At 38.0% G+C, this 20,685-nt stretch overlaps 1 protein-coding gene across 5 annotated transcripts in view; it reads left to right on the forward strand.

Annotated features, from left to right (window-relative positions):
- The window catches only part of dacha (dachshund a), a 228,444-nt gene that overhangs the window by 191,182 nt on the left and 16,577 nt on the right, over positions 1-20,685 (forward strand). For all 5 annotated transcript variants that reach the window (XM_088925513.1, XM_088925512.1, XM_088925515.1 and 2 more), the window contains 3 exons: positions 13,212-13,357; positions 15,148-15,295; positions 19,389-19,532. In XM_088925513.1, the coding sequence (XP_088781639.1) occupies positions 13,212-13,357; positions 15,148-15,295; positions 19,389-19,532 (438 nt within the window). The remainder of the gene's footprint in view (positions 1-13,211; positions 13,358-15,147; positions 15,296-19,388; positions 19,533-20,685) is intronic.

The raw sequence follows: 20,685 nt of genomic DNA on the forward strand, positions 1-20,685 counted from the left end.
GCAGGCCCTTCTGAAAATGTCGAGTGCCTTGTCTGTTAGAGCCCTCTGTTCTAATTGCTGTGCGACTTCCATAAAGGAGATAGCGGCATCTGCTTACAATCAATGTTTCCTTCTGCCATTATGAAATTAGCTGTGCGGAAATGATTTGAAATGGTCTGTAATGATTTCGGATAGAAATGTGCAGTATTGTTTGGCCTTTGAGATAAGCAGTTGGCAAATCAAGTAAAACAAATGCGAGAGCCATTTCCGAAAGTCAAAGATAGCAGCTTTTGCTTCCATTCCAAGCCAGCAATCTTTGCTTTAACTGCAAGTGTTTGGCTAATTGTCAAACTGATAGCTCCTTGCTTTGGAGACGGAAACAATTATTCTTCAAAAAAAAAAAATTGCATCCAAAAAAAGTCCTCTGATTTTTTAAAGGGTTGTATCCTCTTTTATTTTGTTTTGTGTATCAAGGCTGGGTGTTTAAATGTGCAGAGGAATAAATCCAATGGTGCTCTGAAAGCCCCTTTTGATCGTTAACCTGATTGCTGTTCTAAGCAACTTTGTGATGGTTTAATTAAACTTGAGCATTTAGTTCTGCCCCATAGCTTTACAATGTCCCCAATAGCCAACAAGGGCATTTGGCAGGTTGCAGTTGGTCTAATTCAATGCATCCTTTTTAAGCCTGAAACGCAAATTAGCTTAGTGTTTCAAAACACGTGTATGTCTACAATATGAACATCAGAGCGGTTCAGCAAAACTGATTAAGTTCTGAAAATTAGGACAAGGTCATTAGGAAGGGAAAGTCATTGCATTGCTGGTTTTAGGGTCTCTATTAAATTAGGTCTTTTCCTGTTAGTAGGCTTTCTAACAGACAGGTGTCTCTGCCATGAAAGACACCAGGACATAGAGCATTCACTGCCAATCCTCCTTCTGCTCATTTCCATGCGAGAGACCACAGGTTTGATGGATATTGTAACTGACCTCTCTCTCCTTGCTGTAACTAACTGGCATTAAGTACGGGCAGGCTGGCAGTACTGAGCCACTTGCTCGAAAATCTTTGCCATAAACACAAACGATTTCCAATCATGGTGAGATAGCTGCAATAATATTAAATTTTATATAAAATTTGATTATAGCTATCTTACAGTGTTTATATGTGCTTATATATAGTTTTACTGCACTACCAAAAAATTTGAAATTGTCCTTAACAGCAGGTCAGAACATAACTAGGGGCAAGAAGAACTACAACATGTTGTGATTTCGAGTAAATCGAGTAAATCTTGACACCCAAATAAGAGATGCTGGTGTTATCAGTGATCACTGATATAATAAAGTTTTCAAGTGTAGGATTGGACCATTTTCAGTCTTCGATTCAGGTTAGAACTCCTCTTATAGGACTAATTTAACTTAGTTCACAGTAGGATATATTGATCCAAAGATTTCCAACAGGTTAAGGCCCAGATACAGTATAAGTGAGGAACATGAATCAACCTCTGTCAGTGATCTACAGTAAATGCAACCAAAGTGACCAAACCCAGATACCATAGCACTTTTCAGCCAGAAACCTTTGTTGGGATACGCTGTAATAGAAGCTGTGCGGTCATTGGCAAACTTTTAGAACAAACTCAGATATGATTTCCAACTTCCTCATAAACTGAGAACATAAATGTGATACTGTTGCTGCTTGTTATGAAGATCCACTGAATGCTCTGAGATCACAACTGTGTCTGGAAGTTCCAAAAGAAAGTGACAGCAGTGACAGACAGACAGTGGAGACAGGCTGTGCGGTTTTGTGAAACTATGCAGTGTTTACTGTAAAATCAGCCCTGTGACCTGTGGTGATGAGCCAGATCAGAGCTGGTTTCACCTTGCATCAGTTATGGCAGCCCTCATTCATCTAATAGCTTACCATCCTGCTGAGCTCTCAGCTATATTGCTGAAGCCTTAATTAAACTTATAATTTGGTCATTTAGACTTGGAAATCCTATTGTTTTAAAGGTTGTTTTTAAAGGAGCTGGAGGTTTCAAGGTACAGTTCTTGTAATGCTTTTGGCTGCCTTGAAATCATCAACATTTTAAGAGCTGAAAGGAAAGAATATAAAAACAGTTACAGACGAGAGGAGGCCTTTTGTTCCATCTAGCTCGTTTGGTAGTAGTTCATGTATCAGGGGATCTCATCCAGCAGTTTCTTGATTAAGGCAGGGTTTTGGCTTCAGCAATATCGATACATGGATAGGTAGCTTGTTTCATACACACAAAAACATTTTAAACTACAGATAATTAGAATGTGAATTGTCAAATCACATCAAACTTTATAACAGTGTTGATAATAACTGTGTATTTGATTTTTAGTTACTTTTTGCCATGGTTAGATCTGAAAAGCAGTCAGTTCAAACAGTAGTATTAACGCCACAATGTGATTCAAAGATTCACAAATGTTCAAGTCTATAACAACAGCATATTCCTCAGCTCCTTCCATATTCAGATACCTAAAAGAAACTTAAGGCCATTTCCCATTAATTTATGTAACACTTAAAGAGTAAAAGTCATTAAGTGTTGAACAAATTCCCAAGACTCATGTTGTCTTTCCTCTTCTTGCACAAACGACATACAGTATATAAATTGACAATCTAGGCCTGCAGTGCAGAGACACTTGTCCAGTTGGAGACACATCTGTAGTTCACCTTTAGGGCAGTTGCCCAGAATTAATACTTACACCATGATGTGGGTCCAGTTTTGTTGAGTGGTTTTAAAATCAATTACAAAACCATCACAAAATAGGGTCAGTAAAAAAATCTCCAGTATCTAGAGATGAGTGAGCAGGTCTCCACCGACTGAATGTGGTGTTGTCAGGCATCATGTATGAACACCCAGTAGCATTTCAGTCAGTGCAGTCAGTGTACTCCCTGATATCTTAGCAAAATACATCCTGCTTTTGCACAGGTTAAGTGGGGAAATTTTGACCTAATAAATCTCATACTTAATATTCCCTATATCACTATGCAAAGGCTAATTGGGGGAAAAAAACTCATTGAAGTTAATTTCATTTAAGAATATTCATTAGTTACTGGGGTTGAGTGTCAGACAGGCAGAGATGTGCTGAAATTGCCTCTAATTAATAAGTGCACTTTGTTGTTCCTTAATTCTCTCCCTCTTCCTTCTCCCTCTTAAGTTTTATATAACCAGAATCAGGACAGTCTTTTTTAACCAGAGGGGAAACTTTCTCAAGTACACTTGTTTAGGTCATCAGTGTTTGCTTGTTACTTTTCAGCTTGCTTTTTCTATATTCCTTTAAGAGACAAGTAGGAAAAGCTACATGAGAGGGGAGGAGATAGTTTAGCCCATTTTTCTTGTTTTGTTGCTTGGAGTTTATTGATCCAAAAACCTCATCAGGCTGGTTCTTGAAGTATGCCCAGCTTCAGAGTCAACTTTTCCTCTAAGAACTGCCTCTCATTTGTCTTTTCAAAATTCACTTCCACCTCATTTCTATTCTGGTCCTTTTGGTGGTACTTTCGTTTTTGATCTTAAAAGTCATTATCTGTTAACTTCTTCCGTTCTTTTCAGGATTTTGCATGCTAAAGATGTTGTGTGACATACTTTTCAATCTAGGATTGATTGTGATCAGTTTTGAGCCTTTTGGATCAATACCTTCTTTTTAGGTCTGTGCCCAAGAACCCCATTTCACTAGGAACGACAAATTCCTAGTCATGCGTCATGGAGCGTCATGGAGCAAAATTGTGGCTTAACCCTCTTGGCTGAGGGCTGACCTCCCGGCCATTGGACAAGGAGGCCAGGACCCCCCTGCAGGGTGACGAAGGGGTAGCTGCAGACGTGTAGATGGGGTGGAGGTGGGATGCAAGAGACATGCAAGAGAGAGAGACAGGGACCTCGTAGGTATTTATAGCGTTTGAGAGAGGAATGGATTGTCGGGAGCGACTGCTAATTACTGACAACTGAGTCTGACTGAACTTGGTTGTTGTCATTCCTCCAAAACTTTTGGTATAAACTCCATGCAGTGTTTCTAGACAGTATGTAGATACTTAATGTAGGGATGAATAATTGTTATTGTTAGAGTTACTGGGGTTATTTACTATTATAATTCCATGTAACTAAAAAAAGTTTCCAACCACTGTCTTTGCTCTGCTGTATTTAGGTCCTTTTAGAAAGTGGCCGTACTCTGAACGGACACAAACTGGGGATACAGCATGATTCAAACTTACTTGAAGCCCAGAGTTTGGGTATGCAGTGCAAATTGTCCTACAGTATGGTTGTCTCCCTTTATCAGTCCACCATCAATTCTTGGAATCCAGCAGTCATAGAGTTAAGATAGAGTTAATTGTTATTTAGGAAGCTCGCCACTACAGAAACATGGGAGATTTTTTTGTATCTCCATACATACAGTACATTCTCTCATCACTCACTGTCATCCTCCCTTCAAGCTTTTAGAGAGAGATAGATGAAGACTATCTGCACATAAGAGACTTTTGGAGCGTGTTTAAGCGATGAATCAGTTTCCTTAATCTTGAGTTTCTGCAATTAAGCACTGACAACATTTGTAATAATGTATAATAATAACTGTCTAAACAGATACTTTGTTAATTCCAGTTGAACAGATTCAGCTGAGAATGAAGTCCTGGAAATTTCCCAAGAAATATTGAATAGTATTTAAACAGCATTTCATTAGAATTCATGTTGAATTAGGTGCCAGTATTTAAGAATTATAACTAAATTTATTTTAATAGTTCATCATTTAAAGAAATCCTACTTCATTTTATGTTTGTTTGATTGTCTTGATTTTGAGGAAAGAATCTTTTTAATTTATTCATTGATGATATAATTATCATTTGGCCTCTAGTTTCCTTCAGTTTCAGCTGCTGCTTCTTAATACAGAATACAGTTTAAATAAATGTTTTAGAGTGCATTTCAAGTGAGTCAAAAGATTTTCCCTGCACATGTCTCTGTCCAGATGGTGAGGTGTCTGGGGGATTCTTTTATCTGACGTTTAACTGAGGCAGAGAGATATATGACATTGTGAACTGCAGTATTTTTATATTGCCATATATTTCAGTGAAAAAAATTAGGGAGATGAAATGAATTAACAAACAAGGTACTTGAATTTGGTGGCACAAAAAAACAAGTCTGTAAAGTGTGTATTTTCCTCATTGTGAACAGAGGGACCCAATTCAGCTCTCTGAAAGCTGATGAAAGCTGAAAGAAGTAGCAGTAGCACAATTATAACATATTAAAAACAAATATCTTAAAACAACATCTCCTCCTTTCTATATGTACCACCACAAACAATTAAGGTTGTTAAGTTTCCTGAAATACAAGAAACAGGACATACTATATTCAATATATATATTAGCATATAGAGCATATATTAAAGTTGAACCAATTTTTTTTACAAGTCATATTTTATGTAAGTAAAGAATCCTGCCCAGTGGATAATATAAGGTTAAAATGAAAACAACTGGCAACTTTGATAGTTTGCTCTGTGTGTTTGCTGGTGTTTTCTTACAGAATAGGCATATAGTGTGTTCTTTAATACAAAACTGCAGCTACATGAAGGAAATCAAATCACTGTCGTTTTTATTGGAGTAAGTGTAACCTGAACAGAAGAATTACAGCCATTTTAAATTCTTTTAAATTGCCAATCCTTAATGCTTCACCAATTTAATATTTCAGAAGGGCCTTGTACGCCAGTTAAAATATAGTAAATGAAAAACAGTTTTTGTCTCACTTTATTGTCAAGCTTTCATCTTCTGAACATAATTACCATTTTGCTGTTCCGTCTTTAGTTTGTTCAGCTCATTAACTTTACTTTAACTTTCAGCTTAAAACCTGGTTTTAATGTACAGCCAGATTGCTGGTGATGGTGGCTTTTAAAGTGAGCTTATTTAAAGCAGAGCTGATGTTCAGCACTCAGGGCTATTTGAACTAGTTTTGCCATACAGATTAATGGCATAGCCAAGGGCAGCTGAACCCAAGCAGACTCCCTTCTGCTGGACTGTGGGCTATGCTTGTTCAATTGGTGCCTACGTGCAGAAAAGTGCTGATTACATAAAAGCTAAAAACCCAGAATTCCGGTGAGTTCCTTTGAATCTGCTTAGAAAAAAGACTGCTGCCAAAGGTGAAAATTATAATAATTCCAAGTTCCATCAAAATGTCCTGCTTTTTATGTTTTAAAATGATCAAATTATTCTGATGGATATGATTAGGGAAACCTGAAAAGCTAAAAAAGAAATGAAATTATAATTTCATTAATAGTCACAGGATTTATGGACCATCAATCACGGTACACACCTATTCGCCTTGGTATTCTTGCTAGTCTCACGTGTCCTTCTCCAGATTGAAAGCAGTCCAGCTAGACAGTATATTACGCTTTTTTCACCAAACATTGCAGAAATCAGCTTTTAGGATGGTATAAAAAATGTTTTTTGGGCTGTTTGTTCTCTGTGTTTTTGCTTGATTTGATACCATTAAGCTAGATTTACCAAGGTGGCAACATGAAGTGCTTTTGTGAAATTGGCTTCTGGTTGAATTATGTACATTTTGGGCCTTTCCTAAATGAGAGGCTTGTTTTCACCTGTATTCTGGATTCAAGAAAAAAGAAAATACATACACTCAAAGTTAATGCAGTGATGTCAAGCAGAAATAGTTTCAAAAGACATGATGCGTGCTCTGATCTTCATTGCAATGTATTAAACTCTGTCAGTGTTTTTCGACATAAAAATCCCTTAGGTAAGATACTACTGTATATATTTAAAACAACACAGGTCTTGTATCAGCTCAAGGTAGAAACATGCACGTTCTCTGTCAAGTTAAATCCTGAGGAAGATTTCTTAGTGTGAAAAATGTAGATAGTGTTTAATAAATTGTAAAGGAAGCGTTTGGTGCTTTGTTTCTCTATTTGGTATTCACCTATGGCATGCTACTGGTAACAAGAAACACCACAAGGTGGCGTAACAAAGAGAATGCATGTTTTCAGTGGAAATACACCACAAACAGGTGAACAGCTTCTTGCCATCACGTCCAAATTCACATAAGAATTACTGTGGTCATGAAAAGAGCAAAAACATAAATATCCTGATGTGTTAAAGAAGAAAGCTGTCCTAGTTGCATCCAGTCAGCAGTTGTCTCCAGACTGCATCACAACATTCATGAGTTAATGTTTCCCATCACAGAGCATAATAGTATTCCAGAAAACAAATTCATTATGCATTAAGCTGGTTTGTATTCCTGTAAAGTTCTGATTTTGCTCTTATTTTAGCCTAACAGAGCAGTAATGGATGAAGCTCTTTTCATTTTAACCTAGAGAGATATTTTGTATGTTGAGTACCTGGTTTATTCAGGTGGCCTGACAATCTGTCAGTTCTGCTCAGTAGTAAATAATATTATGACTAGCTGTAGTTACAGAACATGGCCATTTAGCATATTCTGTTTGTTCAGGTCTCTAGAAGAGCAAGGGTAGGAGAAACTGAAAAGGTTGTGTTATGAAGTGTATTTCTTTAATTAAAATTAAATGCAATTAGAAAACTACAGATACATTTTAGGAATGTAACAGAGTGTGATTTATTTTTTCACCTAGTTCAGAACTGATTCTTTTAATTCATTTTGAAAATGAATGCTAAAGACACCTTGAAGTTTTCCAAATTTCCTGGGAGAGAGGGAGAATGACTAATGAGCAGGTAACTTTGACTGAGAAATACAAATGTTTACTGTGCATAGTTATTTTCCCAGTCCAGTTCATTTTTAAGGACTATAAATACCATGAAGACATTTAGTTCCCAACTCTTTATAGCTCCCTGGACGCCCTATGTCAAACTCAGTGTCTTATTGCAAGTAAATAGATTGTTGGCACTGAAGAACTCTATCTCTCCCCTGCTGCTTTATCATCAAAAGTCCTGTTGTAAGTGATTGCCAAGGTGTAAAAAATACATCTCTATCTCTGTAGGTGCCTTACGTTTGTGACTGACACATGTAAACCATGTAAATGTTTGGTGTTATGTTGAGTTTTGATTGGTTGTTGATTACGGTTCTCTGTAGTGAGCTGGTGTTCCGTATAAAGTAGTCCGAAATGCAGCAGGTCCCAGTGAAGTAAAGGAATACCTTTATAAGTAACAGCTTCAGTGTTTAACTATTGTTAAGCAGCAGAAGCTGTGCAAGACTGGGTCTGGATTAGAGAAGTCCAGGAAATCCAGATTGCTGCTGTAAGTGCTATTAATTTAGTCTGAACTGGTATTCCCAAATTGCTCCATTATAGAGACTGGGGACAATGTGCAATAGGAACTGCTGTTCTTTTGAAGAGATGTTATGTGATATATATGTTATACTGTGGGCCTGTCTTCATAGTCCTTGAAGGTCCTGGGACACAGCATAAGAGTTATCCCTTTTCTGGCTGTTCTGGCTAAATTCCTGTCTGGAATAGTACAATTTGACCATCCTGAATTTCACTCTTAAGTGAGCTGGTCAAGCAGTCTTTTACGTTTCCTCCTGTTCTGATGTGTTATGAGTCTGTTGGCCAGTATTGGCACCCAAGCAGGGACAGCACTTCTGTATGGGGTGACATGGGTCATTTCCTGTATTTGTGTGCTCTATAACACTTTGAGGTTCATTGTCATGAAATGTGCCACATACTGTAAATGCCGCTTATTATTAATTACTGAAGCTACTGCTGCTTCAAAAAAACACAGGAAAACTGGCAATGTAATTAGATACTTCCTTGTTTTTGTCGTGGGCATGCCACAGTCTGAAAAACATTGAAATCCCGTCATGTTGTTTTGTTGGTTTGTTACTAGTTGTAGGATTATATCTGTGTTTCAGTTTCAGATGGGTCCTCAAAAAGATTTTTTTCATACAACTACAAAGCAGCACTACAGCCAAAAACTGCTTACCTTTAATGTCAGTGCTGATGGACTCGTGTCACATATGAATGTGTTTGCTTGTCGATAGAGGATCAATATCATTTGACTAATTTTATCCCACTAAGCAAATTCTCATTCATTTATAGTTGAAAGGCTGTCATGATACTCAATCAAGACTGCTTGAGCACAGCTAGAAGAAGAAGTAAAACAGCGAAAAGCATGGAAGTAAGCTATCAAGTAGTATTTCAAGTGACTGAGAGCCAGTGACCTCCTGCAATAAATACAGCTGACCTTCAGTCAGCAGTAACTGTTACTCATTGATCCTGAGAGAGGGTTTCTTCCTGTCTTCATAGGAGAATACTGAAGGACATGTACAGTATTAAAGCATTAAAACGCATTTCTTTTTATTGCACACCCTATGTCAAAACATACATATCCACCATTTTTGCAATGCTTAAAACATGGTTTGTCTGAATAATCAAGCAAATTCATATTCACTTTAATTGTTTTTATATGTTCATTTTCTTTGCCTCTCCATGTGATCTATTTCATTACTTTATCCCCTTGAATGACACAATCCTAGGAAGAACATCAGTTGAGGAGAACTGCTAACAAGGCTCAGACACCGTGGCCAGTGAAGATTTGTTTTTTCTTTTAGTGAAAATGCAGACATTCATCGGTAGTTTTGAGAGAATCTTTTGTAAAGAATGCGTTAAGTACATTTATCATGCACCAGGGAAAAATGAGCTCAGCTATTTATTGTAAAAATCAACTGCAATTCCAGATTTTTAAAGATGAAAAGATAAAAAAAATGTATTAAATGCTTAAGAAAACACATAAGGAATTTTGCATATGCTGATATAAATCACTTCTTAATTGGATTTCTTTTGAATTGTGGGCAAATGCAAGAGAATGGAAAACCCATTGGGGAGAAGGTGTAATAAAATGATACAGAGGTAAATAGCATATTTATGGCTGGAGATGTACAGATCCCTTTCACTGGCTGTACTGTAGCATCTGTTCTCCCATATGGAGTCATGAATGCCTACCTGCAGTTAAACAGGCCCAGAAAGCGCTTTGCATTCGGCACAAAGCTCTTGCAGAGCACTGAAGGAAACAGTAACTGCTAATGCAGACAAATAAATATGGCCAGGCTAGGAACACAGTCTCAACTTTGAGCTGTTTAGAATTTCTGACAGCTTCCGTATACAGTACCTTGCGTTCTCTTCATTCCTGCGGCCGTGTGGCTCTCTCTGTGATGCTCGCTGACGCTCTCCCCGCGGAGGCCGTGGGACTGCATATTTTACAGTCGCTCATGTGTTGCACTTTAGGGATGGCCCCTTAGGGGACCGCGCTCTTTATTGTGCAGTTATTGGGTTGCGGCCTGAGGCGATGGTTGCTAAGCGTCAGGAGGGCCATGGGGAGCTGGCTTTTGTGTAAGCGCATTTGGGAATCCCGGCGAGACCGCTTGAAGTAAAGAAGGTACACTGGTCGAGGGAGAAAAATTAATTCCCTGACATACCTATCAGTCTTTTCACCGAAACCAGTAAGATTGTTTTTTCTTGTCTGGTTAAATATTATGTGTGTCTGGAGGTTTAAATTACAAGGCCATTTCGGGGCTCTGCAATGAAAAAGAAAACAACACATTTGTCCTGTGATTAAAGTCCAGCTCATAATCATTTAGCTTCCCTCTTGTTTTTCCAATAAAGTTCTTGATGCTCAAGAAAATGTCGCACGAACATTAATCCGTTTGATCTCTGCATTTCTGATTTCACTTGTCACTTCTCCGTATGTTACTTACTTGGTGAGCTTATTCCATTCCTTTATTTTTAGAAAACAAAACTTTTGATTGCTGAATAATTTAGGGTCTTGACCTTAGCTGAAAGCAAACAACACATCATTTATTTATTGTAGAGTACAATATTTTAACAAATTGTTGTTGCCTGTCCTTTTGAAAAAGCTTCCAAGAGAAATGAGTAGGTAAGTAATTAATGTAGGTTGTTGTTTTTTTCAAGTAAAACATTAGCACCAGTGATTAAATGTCTTCCTGATACAACAACACAGAAAAATGGATTGTGTCCACATATTCCATAGCATGTAGAAGTCATAACAGACAACTAGATGAGATCCTTAACCAAGAAATCAACTAATTTCATAGTTCAGTCTCACTTACTGTATGTCATGTTAATCAAATGTGTAAAACAAAAGAAAATAAATTAGTAATGTTATAGCTTTCAAAAATGATTTATTTACTTTTTTTACACGTTTGAGGGTTTTTCAGGGGAAGCATTTCCTTTTCTTTACCTAATCCGTATTTTATCTGGTTTACCAGATAAAACTGCCATTTTAAGAGAGAGTAGCACTTAAATAATGAGAAGAGTGCAGGAAGTTTGCTTGTATACATGGCTTTAAACACAATTCTCCACCCTAGATATGAATTGCCATTGTTCTTTTCTGGGTAAAACGCTGTTTATTCTGCTATGTGTTGATCTTCTGCAGCTGTTAGTATTTGTGTTTGGGATCAGAGTCCAAGAACGAGATGGACAAGAGCTTCCAATTTTTTTCTATTTCTATTAATAAATACGCTTGATAAACCTAAGTGATAAAGTACTGATGCAAATTGAAACCCTGTAGCCTCTTAAACCTACTCCCCCTCTTTTTAATTTCTCTGCTTGCTGTATTAAAGACATTAGCTTGGTGCCTCTTTCTTTTTTCTTCACACTATAATGCAGTGACCTTGATCTGAGATCCACTTTCAGTTGGTACAAAAACTTAATCACAGACTGTCAGAGGGAGAATTCTTTTTCTACTTTAATGCCCTTTCCAGTACAGGGAAATTTATTGCTTGTGGGACAGGTAGAATATGAACAATGGGCAAAATGGAGTATGGGGTTATCTCATCTGTGGAGAAGTGCAGCTGGAAATCGATGTGACCTCTGCTACACTGTCATCCCAATTCCCACCCTCGGTGTCCTATTTGTCTTGCAGGGGAAGCTCAGATCGGTGTGTCATCTCTTGGGGCAGATTATCAAAATGAATCATGGCCTGCACTACTCTTACACTTCTATTTATTTTCCTTGTGACTTGGCCCTGTCGTAGGGAGGGGGCAGGAGGGTTGAAATATGAGGCTTTTTGCATCTGGGCCCTTCTCTGTGCGCCGGTGTTTCAGCAGTCTCGTTTAGCCCTGTAAAGATGAACTATACGTTATCGAAATTTTTTACTTCAGCTTTTACAAATGCATATGTGCCGTTTCGCCTCCCCCCCCCCCTGTTTTTTAACCTCTTTTAATGTACAAGACCTCTGGAGCCTCGGTTGCTCTCAGTTCTCTACCTAAATAATAAGTCTTTTTCATGTGTCTTCATTTTAAGAACACAGAAATCAAGAGTTATGGGAGTTTACAATTATATCATCTTTAGCAACCCCCATCTCAATTAGGGTTTCCTTGGAATGGTCTAGATCATCACCCTCAGGCTTATTTATATTTTCGCAGTTTACTTCATATTAAGATTTAAGCTGGAGAAATCGCTCAATTAGTTGGGCATCTTGCCTGGTAAATTAGATGCTCATTAGTGTGACCACAAGATCTTTGCAATAATTTGAACAGTGTAACAACTGTATGGTTGGTCTGTTTCCCTGTGTGTCATAAATAATGTAAAAGCTTTTCTTCAGTTTGGAAATGTAAGATAATGTTAATGCTCTTTCTACAGTTAACTGGATTAAAGATTAACAACGACATTTTGCAAAATATGTAGAACAGTGTCTAGGTATGCCATTTCTGATAGCTGTCTTAAGGAGTATTACTGTTAAAGATTGAGGCAAGGATTTCTGTACGGATGAATCACTCCAATAGCTACAGTACATTTCAAACTTTTTTATGGTTTTATATTAATATAAAAAATGGTCAAAGAAGGAGAGCCCACTTTTTTCCTTCAATTGCTAGTAGCTTTATCGATTCATGAATCCGGTCCATCCATACGGACCAGATTTGAGGAAATCTGTTGCGCCAGCACCTTCAATAAATCTGTTGTAGACAGCCATGACATACTGCTCAAAAAAGACCTCCTGTTAAAATTCAGTGCATAATATGTAATACATAAAACTGCAGTCTTTTAGGTTGGTGGCTTAATATTTAAGCCAATGTTCTGGTCAATAAATATTGTTTTATTAGATTTTTATATCACATTGTTCTAGAATAGCTAAATAAATTGATAGAGGGGAAGATTCTCAAACCATCCCCTTTCCAGCCCTTAACTTGTGTTTATCTGCCAGCGCATGTGTCTGCTCAGCCCATGAGGTGCCAGGTCTATTGAGATCAATTGCTGCAGAGCAGAATGACGTCAGTGCTCGCTGTGTGTCTTCTACCCAGATGAGACCCAGCTGGCCCTGCCTGTAATGAAGCCTGGCTTTGACAAACTCCCCCTGGCTGGTCAGGCCCTGCCTCCTGGATTCCCTGCTCCGTTCCTGTTTGCTGATGGGCTGTCTTCTGTGGAAACCCTCTTAACCAACATTCAGGTAACCCGCCACTAGGCTGACTGAGCACTTTTGTAGTGCTTGAATGCAGATACCAGATGTAAAAAAACACTCTGTGATATTAGCCTGTAGCTTTTCCCTTTGGTATAAATATCATCCGAAAAACATTCATTCTTAATCCTTAAAGTATCTTATTAAAGAAAATGTTTTTTTTGGTGCTGGAGCCATTAACACATTGCATGAATAACCTTTAATTGCATACATTTCCTTTACCTCCCGTATTGACTTCACTGTGCTCAGGTACAGTCAAGCAGCTAACCATATAGTAAGACATAGAGCAACTCTGAACTGGACTGCCCTCTGAAGGGCAAAGCATATGCGGTTATTAATGTTGTTCTTATTACCTGCTGTATTAAAACAAAATGTCACTTGGTTTTTGACTGCAGGGTTTATAATCCAAACAAAACATCAAATTGTACCCCTTCACACTACAGAGTGTGAAGCAAAATCGCAACACCAAAATTAATATACTTTTCAGTTTATGAGGGTTATAATATTATAATTCATATTATAATACTGTATATACAATACAGTATATTATTACTTACAGAAAAAGATCCTGTTTTAACCTGGCACAGAATGTCTGATTTTGGACATTCGCCATCTTATAATGTAATCTTTTTTTTAACAATCTGCATAAAAAGATAATAAAAGCAAGACAATCTTAGTTTTAGTTTATTCCATGTTCCTTCATTTCTTCTTCAGGGCACTAACCTTATGGTGACTCACATCTGGCCCATAGGGTATTGCTCTGTTAACACTGTGATTCCAAACTAAATCAAGGTATTAAACACAGTGTTTCTCATCTCTCTCCTAAAAAAGTATTATGGATGTTTTGATTGCTGGCTTTGTACAGCAAATCGAAACACTCCCCTCTACTCTCCCACTGTATTTATGCTGAAATGTAGTTAACTTTCCAGTTCTGAAGTTTGATTTTTTTGGGTGAAGTGTAAGTATAAGTGAAGGATTTCTGGGACAGTTAAAACACTCTGAATAAATGCTGTACTGTTAGTAGAACTTTTAAGAGCAGCAGTGCTTGTAATGCAAGAGCTGCCCCTCTTTTCAGCGTCTGTGATGTCGCCTCCTTTGGACTGCAGTATTAGATCAGATACATCCCACTCTCTGCTATAGCTTTCATGATGAGCTGGTAGACAACCTATTGATCAGAGCCATCACATCACTGAGGCAGAGGCGTAGCCCTGGGTGAACATCAGCACATACAGATTCCATATTACTTGTATATCAGAAAATGTGCTCCAGGCACCAGAAAAAAGGAGAGCTTGCTTACAGCTGAGTTCAGTTCATGTAATAATGTTACACAGGTGGATCAGCCCTTATTTGATTGTGTTATAAATTAAGTATGTCCACTTTAGTCCCTTAATCCTCCCCTCAAATTGGAACGCCTCATTCAGAGTGTCACCTCATTTCTTCAGTCCTCTTCTGGGAGCACGAATGTCAGTTCTCGAGTGTTGGAGAATTATAACCCTCTCAGTTTGCTTTCTGACTACTTTTTAACCGATTCATACATTCAGTGAAACTAAAACATCATTGCATATTTTTCTTGTGTTTTTCATTTTGGCAATTTGGCAAATTTTGTCACTTTTGCCCCGATGAGTGTTGTTTATTTATTTGGGTAAGGAGGTTTGGCACTTTTGCAACACTGCGTTTTCACACTGACCTGTGGTGAAGTGAGCGAATTTCAGTTTCAAGGCCGGTCTCCAAACAGTTCATTTTTCACCTGTACCTGGTGCTCTGTCTTCACTCTCTCACAGGGTCTTCTCAAAGTTGCTGTGGACAATGCTCGAGTGCAGGAGAAACAGATCCAGCAGGAGAAGAAGGAGCTGAAGATGGAGCTGTACAGGGAGCGAGAGATGAGAGAGAATCTGGAAAGGCAGCTGACATCCGAACTGCAGAGCCGAGGTAGGAACGACAGAAATGTGCGAATGGCCAGCTGGCATTACAGTGCAATGCAATACTTTCACAGAGCTTGTTCTGACAGTGTCTCCCTGTCCGTGGTATAAACAGCAGGCAGACCTGCAAGCAGACCAAGTTACCACATACAGCTGTTTGTGTCTGCCTATTTTTGTGCTTGGTATTTTATGAGAGTTGGATCTATGACAACTATTTCTATTCATTCCTATGAAATATCCTGTTTTTGTATCATTCTGTATATTCTGGTAATGCTTGGAGCAGTATCACTACTATCTCACAACACCTGTGTCCTGGGTTCGATTGTGGACTGGTACTCCTTCTGTGTAAACGGTCTCCTCGTGTTCATGTAGGTTTTCATTTAGATGCTCCTGTTTCCACGGTTCTACCTCCCAGATATATGCTGGTTAGATTAATTGGTATGTCTGAGTCATTCCTGTTTGTGTGCATGCTCTTCAATGGACTGGGTGTATTCCCAATTTCCTGAGCTTCCTGCATGAGCTCCAGGTTGCCTCAATAATTTCTAGAAATAAGTAGTTTTCTGATAATGGATGGATAGTTTTCATAAAAGTGTTTATGTTTAGTTTATGTTACGTAATGGAAATAATATGAATACTTTTGACATATTGCATGAACACACATACAACTTATGTGTAATTGTATTGACAGTGTAGAACTACATTCTAACAAAGAACACGCATGGTGACCCACATTTAAATTGTGATTTAAATTGTATACACTGTGCGATTTATGGTATCAGATGCCTTTTTCCATCTTCAAAAGCATAAGCTCAGCTGAGATGTCAGGCGACTCTTTATAAATGCCACAACACCAGAGATGTCTCTGCAGTCTTGTAACACAGTGACTAGTTAGTTACCTTGCATTATATAACTTGCATTATTTACTAGTCTTGGCAGATAATAACATGTAAACCTTAATTAATCATATTTCATCCTTAGTGCCTGGAAAAGTACATGAATGTCTGAACAAATATTTGTTTGTTGTTTCTGGAATTTACAAAGATCCTGTTGAAGGCCAGCAACCTCCACCAGCTTTTGAAAAGAAACAAGCATTTTCTTGTGGGAAAGGCTGAAATAACCAGTGAATAGATTAATTTTCTGGTACATGGAGAAGCAGTGTGTTTATTTCAATATACAGTATAGACGTACTTGCTGAACACTTGTACCTTGTAACCAAGAAAATGTTTGTTGCATTTAAATTGTGTTACTGTTTGCATCAAAAGTATTTAAGCAATGTTATTAATAAATCAATGTGCCTGTGGCCACTTTGTGATGCTGGCTGTTGAGAAAATGAATAAAAATGTAACTGTACATTTAAAAAAATAGGATTGTTTTAGCATTTTTAAAACATGTTGAGTTATCATGCTTATTTTTTAAATTTAATCCACAGCCTTTTCTTATTCCTCAAATATTTCTTCACTACAAATAACTACTGTATATGCCTTTATGGGTCTTATGATGGGTACGCACACACAGACATCTGAGCAAATGTACTGTATATCTTCGATGAATATCCAAACACAACAATGCCACACAGTGTCCCAGCACTGCTGCAAATCATGAATTCCCCTAAGCCCCGAGCTTATCAATATACCGTAGCAGTGTCTAGGACATCATTTTATACAACAGTTGTCTTTTGTAATATGCATAAAGTGTATCACAGACATGTACTGTACATCTTTTACAAACCCTTTTCCCATGCAAGCTATAATCAGGCTAATAGGATAATGAGGAGTACAGTTAATGTTCACTTATTTATGGTCTGTTAGGCTAGAGGAATGTTAAGATGAAATTAATATCTTTCTCTTTTCAACTTTAATACATAGTAATGCACAGCAGCGAAGGTGTACGGCATGCTGCTACAAGATATTTTTGGGTCAGACTCAGGCAGTTCCGATACATTCTATATTTATATCCTTGACCTGAGAGGTTCAGGCAGTTCAGGTACAGTGTACATGTTAAGAGTGTGGGATCTGTCGTTGACAGTCTACCATTAACTAGCTGCCTGACATCCTAGGTGGCAGCATGCAAGTGGGTGGGACTAATTAGGGCTAGATGTGCCTTGTTTTTTCACATGAAAGTGAGGTTCTACATTACAAGCTTGTGGTGTGGTGAGAGAGCTGCACCACTCCTCCATTCAATGCTACTGTACCTGTGCTGCCAGCGCTGTGGGATTATTGAACTACAGTATGACAGTGGAATCAAGCAGGGCATTCTTGTCATCGCCTTTCACAAAAAAAACATGTTCTTGTACACTGTATCTTAAAATCAGAACCATTGTTAAACTTACAATTGACCCGCTAACATTATTTCTCACTATAATGGTGGAATAAATATTGAAATTCTGTACAATTTCCGCATTTGGCTAATGTACAGTAACTTGCCGTCGTTTGCTAATAATGTCACAACATACTCAATAGCAGATTCAGGCCATAGTTCAGAGGCAATAATTTGATACAGGCTACACTGCCATTACAGGAATATATGACACAAATGTCCTAATCCCTTTGTTATAAGGAGCCAAGTCAGATGTATCCGATGCCTGCAATTGGAACAGCTAAAGCCACTCTTGGCTTGTTGTTCTGAGTCCTGATGTTCACAGAATTTACACAATGCAGCACAGAGAAGTCGACATTACTCTGCCTTTTTAGATTTTTTTGAAGGCACCATGCATTATACTGTATATATTGGATATTTTAAATACCGTTCCTTTTTGGCTTGGTAGCTACACGAACCTACACTTTGAAGCGTGTGTGGGCTTGAAATTAATTTTTGTCTTTTTCCGAGCCAGAAAATGACGGTAATTAGTGCTGAAATAATGCAGTTTAACGATATGCACAATGATTTTCATAATGTATTAGTCATGCCTGTTATCTTATGGCATGTCATTTGAATGTATTTTTCATTAGGGAGAATCTTCATGATGTTAGAAATTTCTCACACCAAAGAAGGGCCCAGAAAGAGAAATTCGGGTTGTGTCTCAAGCACAGTCCTGTTGATGTCACACACCAGCTATTGAGTGTTTACTATTAATTTGGATGCATCCTCGATAAGTACTCCCAAGCTGAGAAAAGGTTATGGCCAAAAACGTTTTAACTGTGGAGCTATGTTACCCAAAATGAAAACATCAGGCTGCTTCTCTGCAGATCTGTTCCTTTTTTAGCAGATCTTTATGCCTTCATCATTCTGTATTTGTGCATTTGTACATAGTGTTCTGAGTCAGTTTTTAAATCTTTAAAGAAGTTGATGCAACAGGATTATCCTGAGTGTTTTAATTAGGCACAAGGGTTATATTGTTTTATTTTGAGTGTTTTGATTGTTGTTTTTTTTACATGTAGTTTTTCAGTCGATAAATCGTATACTGTTTATGCATGGCTTTTGTGCTTTTTCTTTAATATTGTGTTGGCTTTTCATTAAAACACTGAAGTGTGTATACAGTAGTATAGGACAACATAAAGCCAAAATCATGGGTTTCTTCCCTGTAGCGTCCATCAATTCAAATTTTGAGTGGCATAGTGATGTCTTGGTTTGCAGTGCTCACTACTGCCTCACAGCATCAAGGTCCCGGGTTCAATCCCATCTTGAGATGCCTGTCTGTGTGGAGTCTGCATGTTCTCTTGTGTTCACACGGGCTTCTTCCCACATGGGTGGGAACCTTCCACAGGCATGCATGCTAGGCTTGTGTAGGTTTCCTAAATTGCCCATTTTAGCCTTTACTGGCAATGGAATTACAAATAATTGTGCGTGATGGACCAAATGGCTTCCTCCCTTTTGTGGCCATTTTGAAAATATTTCAGAAACAAAGTCTTCGCGTTGACATTTGCATCCACTTCAAACATGCAGGACCATGCTCTTTCCTCATTGCCAGTGTACAGCAGGCTTGTAATCAGCCCATTACTCTGCACACTTCTTATAACTTGCTTGCGATTCGTATTTGTCGAAAATTGCTGTTGTGATGAAGACAGCAGACAGCAGTTTGTTTTGCTTGTGTTTCTTTTTCTTTGTGGTTTTACACGAAAGCCCTCTCTCAGGGTGCTGCTCACCCGGGCTGCTTTCTCTCTTAGCGACGATTCAGAAGCGACTGAAGAAGGAGAAGAAGGCTAAGAGGAAACTTCAAGAGGCCCTGGAGTTTGAGTCCAAGCGGAGAGAGCAAGTGGAGCAGGCACTGAAACAGGCCACTTCACCCGAGAGTCTCAGGATGCTAAATGGTAGGCCTCCGTAGGATTAAGAGAAATGTCAGTGGTTGCAAACAGCTGAGGTAATGCATAATTGTACAGGAGATCTGTGTATCTGTCATAATCGTTTTGCTTAGCTTGGATTAGCACACACACCCGTTGCACAGCTGTTGGCCTCTGCTGTTGCCATCAATAAATAAGCTGTTTTTTTTTTCCCCTTTAGAAAAATTTCACTGTTTCTTAAAAGAGCCATAACACCAGCATGGCAAATGAGACACGGTTAGCAAAGCAGCCCATTAACACTTAACTTAAATAATGATTTCAGGCATGTAGGTGTGACACTCTTAGGTTTGGAGTGAATATACAGCAAAACCCTTTTTAGCACATGCTAATAGATAAGTCTATTCTGAATCTGCATCTGAAAGACAAATCCTGTGTTATGGTCGTAACATGCATGTTTCACTGAAACAGTAATAAACTGAGAAAACTGTTAATTGTATTTACTGTATATCTTGGGTATTCTTGAAATCCTGTGTGCTTACACACATCCATTATTATTAAAATCTGATTTTAATTATTTAATGAAATATCCGTCTAGAGTGTAGTTCCGTTAAAAGCTGTAAGAATGCTTTTTGTTTCTTCACTTTATTTTTCTGATAAATATGTTGCATGTGCAGTTAATTGGTTGTGAATCAAGTAAAGAGTAAACTGTTTTAATGAGTATTTAAAACACTGTCACCAAAATGTTTCCGTAAACACATATGTTCAAACATCAGCAAATGTTTCTACAACAAAGCAATTAATTTTAAGGCCATTTAAATGAGAAGTTGTGAGTATACATACAGTTGCATGTGGTACGATCAATCTATATGAATTCCCTCACAAGATGATGTCAACTCAAAAATGCAATTAAGGTAATCACTATTGCACAATGAAACAAAATGACTTAAGACGTATCTATTTAAAAAAAAAAATTGTGTGAGACATTCAGGCAAGAGTTAATAAAACTAATACTATTGCCCTCTAAGTGCTGTTTATACAAAAAGGATAATGAAACATTATGCAAGCAGGAAAAGGCAAATAAACATTACAAAAAGACATCTGCATGAGAGCTGTGACCCTCGCGTGGACAAAAAATGGATAGATAGCAAAAAAGAGCAGTTATTGTTCACTGAGAGATAACAGA

The sequence above is a fragment of the Atractosteus spatula genome, chromosome 9, assembly GCF_055471065.1.
Source record: "Atractosteus spatula isolate fAtrSpa1 chromosome 9, fAtrSpa1.hap1, whole genome shotgun sequence".
Lineage (NCBI taxonomy): Eukaryota > Metazoa > Chordata > Actinopteri > Semionotiformes > Lepisosteidae > Atractosteus > Atractosteus spatula.